The sequence below is a fragment of the Lutra lutra genome, chromosome 16 (genome assembly GCF_902655055.1).
Source record: "Lutra lutra chromosome 16, mLutLut1.2, whole genome shotgun sequence".
Lineage (NCBI taxonomy): Eukaryota > Metazoa > Chordata > Mammalia > Carnivora > Mustelidae > Lutra > Lutra lutra.
Genome location: NC_062293.1, coordinates 14307174 through 14320078, shown reverse-complemented (window position 1 = coordinate 14320078; position 12905 = coordinate 14307174). Strand labels below are relative to the sequence as shown.

The window sequence follows — 12905 nt, the reverse complement described above, 5'->3', positions numbered from 1 at the left end:
TATGACTTAATGAGTTAAGCAACTAATTCCCAATAAATAAGAGTAGGTATAACTTAAGAGAAGCATTTGATGTTCTGTGTCTGGTGCCATTCCTGCTCAGGAAAAGGGGGGATGGAGGGCAAAACAAACACTCAACAGAGGCAGCAAAAAAATGTTCTTACTTAAACAAAACAAACAAACAAACAAACAAGAAAAGGAAATTCAGCCACTTATCCTATTCATTTTCAGTTACTTAAAAAAAAAAGTACTTCCACGGTGCCAGGGTGGTCCCATTGGTTAAACGCCGGACTCTTGATTTCGATTCAAGTCATGATCTTAGGGTCACAAGACTGAGCCCCAAGTCTGGCTCTGAGCTGAGCATGGGGCCTGCTTGAGATTTTGTCTCTGTATCCCCTCCTGCTGCCCCTGCACCCTGTCTGGGGCCCATGCAAGCTCTCTCTCACACACGTAAATAAATAAAATCTTTTTTTTTTTTTAACATCTTATTTACTTGACAGAGAGAGAGAGAGAGAGAGCAAGGGAGGCTGCAGAGGGAGAGGGAGAAGCAGGCTCCCCACCGAGCAGGGAGCCTGGATCTGTGACCCGAGCCAAAGGCAGATGCTTAATCAACTGAGTCACCCAGGCACCCCAAATAAATAAAATCTTTAAAAATGAAAAGAAAAATAAAAAGTGCTCCCTTGGGAATTTCTAAAAATTATCTTGCATCCCCATGCCTTTCTACAGCAAGCTCCATGAAGGCCCTTCTGCCTTGTTTACTATTACAGCATAAATGTTGAGCACAGTAACTGGCATATAACCATTTGGTGAACTGAATGACAGCTGTTACCACTACTCTCAATACTTTTCATCACCTTCCCCTATCTGATAAATTCTAACATTCTTAAAGATTTAGTTCAGAAATTCTCCTTCAGAGTTTTCCTTTGCAGGTTCTAACATCCCCTTACCCTGCCCTCCATATGGTCTCAGAACATCTGGTTCTCATCTTGATCACAGACCTTACTGGATGCAATATAACATAATCATACCCAACATGACTGAACAAATCAAGATCCAGTATCTATATTTTATTACAGCCATTCAATAACTGAATTAAACAAATTTTCAAAGTTTTGAAAAAAATTTTCAAGAGTTTTTCTTATTCTTGAAAAATAAGAAATAAGAGGACTTCTCAATTTATTGTTAACTCATTTAATAAATATTTATTAAGTAACATCACTGGCCCTGAGCTACAATAACAGGATGACCTGCTAAACAATCTTTATTGAAAATGACTTTTGGAAATAATAGTGGCACTTGCTGTAAGATCTACTGATCTTCAGCAGTATAAACCAAGAAAGGAAATCTGGTAAAGCTGACAGATAAACAGAAAGTGGCAATTTCAGGAAGGCAAAAAGCAGAGACCACGGGAAGACATTTGTATGTTCTTACCGTGTTGGGCGTTCCCACTGTGTAGTTCTTGTTATGTGGTTCAGATACTGAATTCTTCCAGAGGCAGTTCTCCTTTCCTCCCAGCTTAAATAAAAATTGAGAGATAAGGCATCAATAGGAAGGTAGATACAGAATGTTTTTAGTGCAAAATTGAGCCAGGAAGACATCTGCTATGATAAATCAGGAATGACAACTGAAAAATCAATAGAATACTGGAATTTTTTTCAGCTTATTTTAAAACTGTACAATGTATCTTCTGAAATTCTGAAGCTTCTAAAATGTTTGCACTGAGGTGTGGCTAATATTCTCCATCAGCCTAACTCAGAATTCTACAATAATGTCAACACTCAATTCAATTATACTAATTTCTCCAGAATTTGCAGGGGGGCCATACTAAAAATAAAAATCACACCTAATTTTCAAAATTAACATAAAAGTATATAAACCCTTTTTATTTAAGATTTTATTTATTTATTTGACAGAGATCACAAGTAGGCGGAAAGGTAGGCAGAGGAGGGGTGGGGGAAGCAGGCTCCCTGCTGAGCATAGAGCCCAATGTGGGGCTCAATCCCAGGACCCTGGGATCATGACCTGAGCCGAAGGCGGAGGCTTTAACCCACTGAGCCACACAGGCGCCCCTATAAAAGCTTTTTAAAGCATTTAGCCTACCCAAACTATTTTTTAAAAAACAATGATACTTCCTCCTCAGTAACTTTTTAATGCATGTAACAATAACAACAAAATATGTATGTGTGTGTGTGTATATATATATGTAAAAATATATCGGTGAATGACCACAGAAATGTGGTAATGTTAGTATTTCCACCAAAACCCTCGCAGAGGTTTGGGAGCCATAAAAAATAGGAAATAAAGAGATGCTTAAAAGGTCTTTTGCCCTGTGATAACAAAGCACAAAATGTAGTGCTTATCAATTAATATATAAATTATATACATGTATGACTATATTATAAAATGTAGACCAAACCGGAATTTTTAAAGTCTGTGATATAAAACAAATGGGGAAGAAAGTACTATAAAGTACTATAAAGTGTAGAGTAAGCCTTAAATTTTGTAATCTCTTAATACTGATAAGTTATTTCACACTAAACTTCCCCTTCAAAATTACCATAATCTACTTCAGCCATAAGAGTTAATATATGTATCAAGGAACTACAGTGATTTATAAACAGACTTAAATTATGGGGATTTTTAAGAGTTTAAATAAAATGAGCGAATACCTTGGCTTGGATGTAAAATTTTGGATCAAAAATAATTTAAGTCAAAACCCAACCAATTACATACTTTAAATAACTTATTGTATATAAACTACACCTCACTAGTGTTAATTAAACGTATTTTGAAAGTTAAAAATAAAGTCAGAACAGTGTCAGCGCTGGTTTCAAAGACAGAACAGTAATCAAAAGTATGAGCTTTGGAACCCAGGCTTACACGTCTGCATTCCAGCTCTACCATTCACTATGAGACCTTCAAGGCAAGTTTACTTAACTTCTCTGAGTCCCAGTGTTTTTAATCTGACAACAGTACAGCAAGAGTAATAATAGCAGCTAATTATTTACTAAGCACTTAGTATATGCAAAACATTGTGCTAAGTGCTTTATATGAATGATTTCATTTAATCCTCACAATTTATGGCATAAATACTATTATCACAATCCTCTTCTATAATATAAACCAATGCTTACAGAAGTTAAATAAACTAAATTCACAAAGCTTGTAAATCAGAAGACTAAGGATTAGAACCCAGACAGTCTAATTCCAGAATCACACACGTGAGTTAAATGATCTAACGCATCACAGTAAGTGCTTCTAACAGTACCTGACACACACAGGTTCATAAATGTTTCTTTTCCTTTTTTTTTTTTTAAAGATTTTACTTATTTAACAGAGAGAGAAACAGGGAGAGAGGGAACACAAGCAGGGAGAGTGGAAGAGGGAGAAGCAGGCTTCCCGCTGAGCAGGGAGCCTGATGTAGGGCTCGATCCCAGAACCCTGGGATCATGACCCGAACTGAAGGCAGACACCTAACGATTGAGCCACCCCAGCGCCCAATAATAAATGTTTCTATGTTGTTAAAATTTTTTACTTCACATATCTCTATCCCATTCCTCCAAATGGAGTAATATCTCAGATTCAGCACTTTTATGCCCGGTTTTGAATAATTTAATCAAACAAGAAAGTTGTTCTTTTACTTTTTAAAATTTCCTAAAATTATTTTTTAAGATTTTACTTATTTATTTATTTGGCAGAGATAGAGAGAACACAAGCAGGGAGAGTGGGAGAGGGAGAAGCAGGCTTCCTGCGGAGCAGGGAGCCCCATGTGGGGCTCAATCCCAGGACCCTGGGATCATGACCTGAGCCAAAGGCAGACACTTAACGATTAAACCAACCAGCTACCCCCAAATTTAACGTATCTAATTAATGGTTTATTTTATAAATTTGTCTTGACAAGATTCCTTGCTATTTTTCCAAGTATAAGAAAAATCTAGGGGTGCCTGGGTGTCTCGGTTTGTTAAAGCCTCTGCCTTCGGCTCAGGTCATGATCCCAGGTCCTGGGATGGAGCTCCACATCAGGCTCTCTGCTCAGCAGGGAGTCTGCTCCCCCTTCTCTCTCCGCCTGCCTCTCTGCCTACTTGTGATTTCTATTAAATAAATAAATAAAATCTTTAAAAAAAAAATAAGAAAAATCTAGATTCTGGAACTGTTCGGCAAATTTCTAAAGTTAAGCATACAATAAATACCAATTTATCTGTCATTATTTGAAGGACGTTATCAACATATTTCTCTAATGATCTCAGCTTACCCATCTGGTAAATCATTATCAAATAAACGACTGCAGTCCACAACTTGTCCTCCTGTGCCTATTCGGTCTCTGGACTGAAGACTTACTGTAAGACAACGAAAAAATTACTAAGAGTTGGAAAACTAGAAAGATTTATTGCAATTTAAAATATATATCTTTAAAAGACATCTAGCTTATTTAATACTCCAGAATGAAATCTTCAGCTTTTAATAAATCTGTAATTTCTTTTTCCATTTAGGAGTGACATTAAAATTTTATGATTTTGTCTTTTATTGTGGCCATGGAGGAGAGTTTAAATCCTTTTCGACCATTGTAATGGTGCCATGCAAGGCCTCTACTATACTCAAAACAGGCATAACACATGAAAGGTATATTCACATACAGAGGAACTGGAAAAGTTCACATTAATTTGGGTTTAATTCTTAACACACCTTTAAAAAAACAAAGAGGGGCTTCTGAGTGGCACAGTCAGTTGAGCGTCCAACTCTTGGTTTGGACCTAGGTTGTGATCTCAGGGTTGTGAGATCAAGTCTGCTTGAGATTCTCTCCCCGTCTCCTTCTGCCCCTCCTGCTCTTGCTCTCTAAAGTCTTTATTTTTTTTTAAGATTGAGAGAAAGAGAGCGAGCAAGCATGAGTAGCTGGGAGAGGGAGAGGGAGAAGCAGACTCCCCACTGAGCATGAAGCCTGCGGTGGGACTAGATCCCAGGACACTAGGATCATGACCTGAGCCAAAGGCAGACACTTAAACAACTGAGCCACGCTGGTGCCCTCTAAAATAAATCTTAAAAATAAATAAATAAATAAATCTTGAAAAAACAAAACCCAAGAAACTGGATTCTCGCAATCAGGTAATACTTAGATTCCATGAGTTAAAATAGTACATAATCATGTAGTGTGGTGTAAAACTACTACTATAAATTTGGAAGCAAGAGATGTAAGCTCTAGATCAGGCTCTAACACTTAGTTTGGTAAATGACCTTCAACAAAACACTTAACATTCTTGAAGTTTAGATAATCTAAATTATGAGGAAGTTAGGCTAACTGGTATGTCTGTCCCCTTGCTGCTCTAATATTCTTTAATTCTATTTTTGGCAATTCTCCCAAAAGATAAAACAGGAACAGGCAAATGTGACTATAATCCAACTTTTATTTTTTTATCTTTTAAGATTTTTATTTATTTCTTGACAGAGAGAAAGAGACAGCGAGAGAGGGAACACAAGCAGGGGGAGAGGAAGGGAGAAGCAGGCTTCCCACTGAGCAGGGAGCCCGGTGTGGGGCTCCATCCCAGGACGCTGGGATCATGAGCTGAAGGCAGACGCTTGAAGACTGAGCCACCCAGGTGCCCCAACCCAACTTTTAAAGAATTAACCAGTTACTATATAAAGTATGACATCTAAGGACCCTTCATTCTAGGAAGGGTTCCAAAATTCTGAAATCTTCCAGCTCTGCAAAAATTTTGAAAAATCAGAAAGTTCAATACGTTACACCTTTATATGAATTTCATTTATAAGTGACATCGTAACATACCTTTCCTCAGTGAATGTAAACATAATGTTATATGGAAATTGCACTAATAACAGTATTAACCAGTTTTTAACAGAAAAGCTAAGCGAGGGGCGCCTGGGTGGCTCAGTGGGTTAAGCCGCTGCCTTCGGCTCGGGTCATGATCCCAGGTCCTGGGTTCAAGCCCCGCATCAGGCTTTCTGCTCAGCGGGAAGCCTGCTTCCTCCTCTCTCTCTGCCTGCCTCTCTGCCTGCTTGTGATCTCTGTCTGTCAAATAAATAAAATCTTTAAAAAAAAAAAAAAAGAAAAAGAAAAAGCTAAGCAAAATGCTTACCCAAATATAATGCCTGCAAAAACTATGTATTTTTTCATTAGCGAGTTTAGAATAATATTAAGTCTCAAAATTAAGGATTTCATAAGCTTCAACTCCAGACTGCTGTATTACAAAACACCTAAGCAATTTTTAGGTGAGTTTGTGTTTTTAAATGGCCTAATCCTAGCAAAATGTAAAATGAACCATAGAACTATTGTGTTTTTGAGAACACTATTCCTAACATTAAAACATCAGAAACAATCTAAATATCCAGCAATAACACACAGCTGAATTAATTATGTGTCCACCATGGACTGCTATACAACATTGAAATGCATCCATGAACAAACAACAAAAGATGTTTAGGACAGATTAAATCAGGTTATTTAAAATTCTGCACAGTGTAACATTATATTAAAAAAAGGTACGGGGCGCTGGGTGGCTCAGTGGGTTAAGCCTCTGCCTTGGGATCAGGTTATGATCTCTGGGCCCCCAAATCAGGCTCTTATCTCAACAGGGAGCCTGCTCCCCTCCACACTGCCCAGCCTGCTGCTCTGCCTACTTGTGATCTCTCTGTCAAATAAATAAATAAAATCTTTAAAAATAAATAAAAATAAATAAAAAATTTAAAAAAGGTATATACATCAAGGTAATGACCACGATGGCATATTATGGTTGCTCCTTATGTTCTCTGTCTATATTTTTATTTGATTTTATAACAAAAAAAGAAAAACCTCACAAGAGATGCAAAGAATTGAGTAACAGATTAAAAAACAAGGGAGAGGATTTATAACCTTGTTATCAGTTGTCTCAATTTGGGAGATTTTTCTCTATGGTAATACTCCAAAAACAGGATAAAGCTAAGTGTCCAAAAATGCTTGCAAGTTTCAATGTTACAATAGCCCAAAAAAAAAAAAAAAAACTTAAAAGTCTAGTAATTAAGTTATGACATATTAATATAATTCAACCTCTAAAATCACTAACTATAAACACTAATAATGGTTACAGTAAGTGAAAACAAAAATTTTATATTCAATGAACAAAAATCATAAAAAATATACACGTATAAATGTATATAAAATTATTAGAAAGGGATATATTTTTTTTAAAGTTAGTATTCTAGTGTACTTTTCTCCATTTCCCAAAGGATGTTATATACATCTATGCATGATTATTTGTAAAGGTCTAATTCAGTAAGAACTAGAACTCATTCTGGTTTTGATTTTTTTTTTAATTTATTCCGTTTTTAAATGGCAAGACAATAAAGCATAATGTTTGAGTCCAACATATCTCTACTATGACAACCAAACTCACACAAAAGCTTCAAATTTAAACACACACACATTTTAAAGAAAAGCTTTCCTTTTTTATATAATATACTCCATAGGTTTATTTCTAATTACTGACAAAGGAAAGTCTGCTGTTTTTATAAATGCCATCTACACCTAGTGGAACTGTTTTGTTACTACTGGACATTAGTTGGCAAAAATTACGTAACATACCAAATCAAATAAAGTAAGAACAATCACATTTAAGTCTTATATATCGCTTCTTGGACTTTTGGCTGAGATCAAGTCTTTTATATGTTGGGGTGCCCAGGTGGCTCAGTCGTTAAGCGTCTGCCCTCGGCTGGGGTCATGACCCTGGGGTCCTGGTATGGAGCCCTGCATCAGACTTCCTGCTCCACAGGAAGCCTTCTTCTCCCTCTCCCACTCAATCCTGCTTGTGCTCCCTGTCTCGCTGTGTCTCTGTCAAATAAATAAATAAAGTCTTACATGCCAGCATTTGAGTTTTTTTACTCCCTTCTCAATCCAAGAATGACAGGAATTCTCAATTAGGCTGTAGTGCAGACATTTCCCTATGGTAACTATCATAGGGCTTTGTCATGTTGCTACTCTGGCGATTCACTATGAACCCAATTCATTCCCTTGAGAAACGAAGCCCTTCAAAAGTAACTTCAGTAACTAAAACCTCTCTGATAGGTTCATAATGCAATCAACTTATCTTAAATTCTGCTCTATACTGAAGTGGTAAGATTCCAGTTATGTCTTCTTTAAGAAGCCTCAAAGGAGCCCACCTTGGTGTCCTACCACACTATGTGTCTTGTTTTTGGTTTATTTATTTATTTATTTATTTATTTTAAAGATTTTTAAATTTAGTCATTTGAGAGAGAGACAGAAAGAGCATAAGCAGGGGGAGAGGCAGAGGAAGAGGGAGAAGCAGACTCCCTGCTGAGCTGGGAACCCATTCCAGGACTTGGAGATCATGACCTGAGCCAAAGGCAGATGTCCAACCATCTAAGCCACCCTGGAGCCCCACACACTATGTATCTTGATCAAAGATCAATCCATCAATTCTTGAGTCTCAGGAAATTTTGTATAAAGCCCTTCCTCTGGGGCACCTGGGTAGCTCAGTTGTTAAGCATCTGCCTTTGGCTCAGGTCATGATCCCAGAGTCCTGGGATCAACTCACCCATCAGGCTCCCTGCTCCAAAGGAAGCCTGCTTCTCCCTCTCCCACTCCCCCTGTTTCTGTTCCCTCTCTTGCTGTGTCTCTGTCAAATAAATATATAAAATCTTTAAAACAAAAAACCCTTCCTCTGAGTCAATTCAAGATAGCCCACTGTCTTATGAGTAAGATAGCAACTTCTCCCTTTTTCCAATCAGTATTCTATCATTCCTCATATTCTTTTCAATTAGCATAGATTATTTTAAAACTGTAAAGTGATTTTTTTGGTAAATATTTTATTTATTTATTTGACAGAGAGCAAGCGATCACAAGTAGGCAGAGAGGCAGGCAGAGAGAGAGGGGGAAGCAGGCTCCCTGCTCAGCAGAGAGCACAATGCAGGGCTCAATCCGGACTGAGATCATGATCTGAGCCAAAAGCAGAGGCCTAACCCACTGAGCCACCCAGGCGCTCCTTAAAACTGTAAAGTTTAAACAAAGTTCAATAAAATATTCTTACTCAAAAACCAGTTTAAGAACTATTTTTAGAAAAGTTTCAGACCATGTATAAAGTCTGTCTTTAAAAGAACGTCTAAAGGAGCAATAGTTTTTCACATTAGGAGCCTCCTTTTCTTTCTTTCTTTTTTTTTAAACATTATTTATAGTTCAAGGGTTTGGTTTTTTAAAATTCTTTAAATTACGTAGCCTGGAACCTGGATCCACTGTTTGAAACTTTTTATGTGACTCATTTACCTCAAGCCAATACAATGAAGCTGTAGTTAGTGCACTTGGATTTAAAAGATATTTAGAATTTCGGTCAGTCTGAATGATGCCAAAATTTCACATGACTTTATAAATTCCACTTACCTACTATCTGTCCTCTAACCGTATCATTGTCATTTGGCCCAAGTTTGCACAGATCCAACCTCTGATCTATTTCAAATCAACAAAAAAAGCAATTAAAAAATAAGCTGGTTATCAGAGCTTCTAACATCTATAGAGTGATGGTAAACTTCCATAATCCAATGGCAATCAGGCCTATCATTTAAATAATAATGTTTTAAAGATGAAGCCAATGTTTAAAATTTCTAACTGCATATATAATTAGTAAAAATGTCTTAACAAAGTTTTGAAATTCAGATTTCAAAAACTGTAAGGCACTGGTGTATACATTGCCAAGAGGCAATTACTTTTTCTCCAAAGATTTCAGACCGCTTTGTCTGACTCTTGGCTTGTCACTTAATAGTTATTGTTCTTAAGCAATTTATCCAAGTCTTGATTTTCTCACATATAACTGTAGTACCCACCTCATATCTTTTAAGGATCAAATTAGGTAATTATATAAAACTTGTAGCACAGTTCCTGGCATATAAGTGTTCAATAAATGTTAGTTATTATCACTGTTATTTTTTATCTAACCATTTCAAATGAGCTCCACTTACACAAAGTAAGTATTAATAAGAAGCTGAGTATAAACTGTAAGTAAGGATTTGAGTCAGTTCGGCTACTACCTCATTTAGGGGCAACTCATTTACTCTCTCATGCCTCATCTATAGAACAGGCATCACAATGACCTGGTCAGTCATAGTAGGGAACAGTGTCACCCACAACACGTTGCTTTTGATTATAGCACTGAAAACTGAATTCTTGTACAGCTATATGCCATCTGTCTATTTAAAGAAGTTATGAATTGATAAGAGGAGAAGATCGTACATTAGTCTTTGTATTTTCCACTCCAAACTAGTAGAACACTGTATCAGGGTGCTCAGTAAGTGTTTGATAAACAAACTATTATAGCACATCAAAGGGGTCAAGTGAATTAATGCAATGAAACACAGGCAGCAGAAAGAAAAATCTGTGTCCCAAAACTACAGCGCCTGGCTATCCAGCCAAAAACAGACAATTTTCCCGTTGCGAAATAAATGGACACTGATAAATTCACTACATAGTGGACTTCTGCAAAGCAATTTCTCTTCTCTTGTTCAGTCTCTCCAGTGAGTCCTCCTCCCTTTGCCAGCAGCCCCTTGCCCTTGCTTCTTAAGGGGACAGGATCCATGCCTTTTTCACCTTTTATCACCAGGGTTTTGTATAGTACTTGGCACATTAAAGGTTCAATAAATGTTGGCTAAATGGAAGCAGAGATAAGGCCATACATATGGCCTGTAAGTCTTCAGTTTGCCTGCTGGGTTGAGTCATAAAACAGTTCGTTTTTATGTGCTAGACCTTTACCAATCCCAAAGTCCTCTAATTCCTGCTGGGTCACCGTGTCAACTCAGAGATACAAGAAATTCTCAGGTGCCTTTAAATTCCCCCAACTCAGGACTTCTGGCACAATTTTCTCCCTTTTTAACAGATCAATATTTATGTATCTGGACTATGATATCATACTACATTAAAAGGGGTCATCTCAATATATCTAATATTCAAAGCTAAATTTGCTCTATTTTTCATTAATTTCTTCAGCTAGATTCTAGGTGAATTTTTGTTTGGCAGAGACATCTGGGCTAAAATCCCATGATAATAACTAGCAATATTTTTTATATTATATAAAAAAGAATCCCATAGAAACAACAAAAAATTTTGTTGAAAAAAACATTTTCATCTATGTCCCAATGGAAATAATCCCCCAAAAGACGCTTGTCTCCTGGTTACATGAATTATGCACATGGTAATTAAACCTGTCAATCCAAATTGAAAATCATTTCTAATGTGTTGATCTTGGCCTGATCTTCTAAACACCCAGGTTGGTGGAAGACTAAGCTATAATTAAGTAGTTAATACAGCTGTATTACACTCAATGTTTTACCATCATATATTTTTTTTATTATTAAAATTTTTTTTTTAATTTTTAAATTTAAATTTTTTTTACCATCATATATCTCTCTTTTAAATTTTTTTTACGATCATGTATCACTCTTACTCAATAATATTTCCCCTTAAACATTCCAATCACCTAAATAAAAACTCACTTTGTCTCATAAATCCACCAAAACCAGATTAGAGTACTAAGAAAAAAAGGCATATATACTTTGACACCTTTCTTTTCACTCTTGGATATCAAACCTTTCCTAACACTAATAAATTCACTAGATACTAAGCAGCAGCTCTGATGCAGTTCAAGTTTCACATATTTTAAATGTTTCATTCTTTTTATAAAGTCCATAAATAAATTTAACCAAGAATTTCTACCAATGTTTCAAACATACATAGGAAGTTAAGTGTCTGGATCACTGCCTCCCCCAAAAACCATGTGTGGGGATATGAGAGAGAGAGAGAGAGAGAGAGAGAGAGAGAGAGAGAGAGAGAGTGTGTGTGTGTGTGTGTGTTACACAAATATATATACTTTTTTTTAATTTTAAAAAGCACTAGTATCTACTCACAACCAGTGTCTTTGAGGCGGTTGATGGCATTGGAAAGAAGTCGAACACAACCAAGAAATCCAGCACCTTGTTTTTTATGGATCTTCTTATGATTCCACACACTGATCGTAACCGAATCAGACTTTCCAATATACCTAAAACACAACATGACTGAATGGGTAACTTGGCAACTACAAGTAGTTAGTGTGAAATCTTTCTTGTGTTTTTATAGTCTAAAGCTACAAATGCTTCAGAGTATGGCTAAATAATGCAAATTATGTTTTGAGTTCAATCGATCCCACAGGATTGAATTAAAAAAAAAAATCTTAAAAGTAAAATCCAAAAAGAATTTTTATTATCTCTTTCATCATATCTACCACTCTCAGGCTGGGTAACAATTTTTGTTAGTAAAAAACTATTTTAGTAGCTAGTGTCAAATAACACTAAAGGAGTTTCTGACATTTCTTTCCAAGAACAAAAATGTTACAGGAACTTTTATCAGTCACATTTTAAAAACACTGCAATGGCATGCCCTATCATCTCAGAGTACTCAGTTAGTTTTCAAAGGGCATCGTCAAGGCTGACAGACCAAAAATCTGACATACCTGTTGTGTTTTTAAATGCTGCAGAACAAAAGCTGAGTGTAACGCTTTTCCCCTGCTTCCTTCCTATATGCAGGCCTTGAGCGAGCAGGACTCTTGCAGATTTCACTTCACTGCCTGCAGACAAGCAGAGCAGGGAAAAGCGTTACTACACTTGTCTGTGCATATACCTGCAAGTATGTAAAAGCTCTACCACAGCCAATTGGTTCACATGGTGCCATCCCATGCAAAAATATAATCAAGTAACGTAAGTGTATCAGTAGAACCCTAACCCTATTTCATTGCCTCTAAGTGGTCAAATTTTTGGTCCAGCAACCTTGACCTTAAAGTGTAATTCGGTAAAGCAATAACATCAGAAAAATTCACCTAGTATGTAAAAAAGCCAAACCACTTAAATGAGACCTAAAACTTTTAAATGAGAAATAGGGAAGCCAC

The 12905-nt window shown here is 36.6% G+C and overlaps 1 protein-coding gene across 1 annotated transcript in view; it reads right to left on the bottom strand.

Annotated features, from left to right (window-relative positions):
• Positions 1-12905, bottom strand: part of SMURF2 (SMAD specific E3 ubiquitin protein ligase 2) — a 119492-nt gene that overhangs the window by 27485 nt on the left and 79102 nt on the right. Inside the window, exons 4-7 of the mRNA XM_047707159.1 lie at positions 11890-12023; positions 9377-9442; positions 4250-4334; positions 1429-1512 (exon numbers count right to left, since the gene is read on the bottom strand). Coding sequence (XP_047563115.1) covers positions 1429-1512; positions 4250-4334; positions 9377-9442; positions 11890-12023 — 369 coding nt within the window. The remainder of the gene's footprint in view (positions 1-1428; positions 1513-4249; positions 4335-9376; positions 9443-11889; positions 12024-12905) is intronic.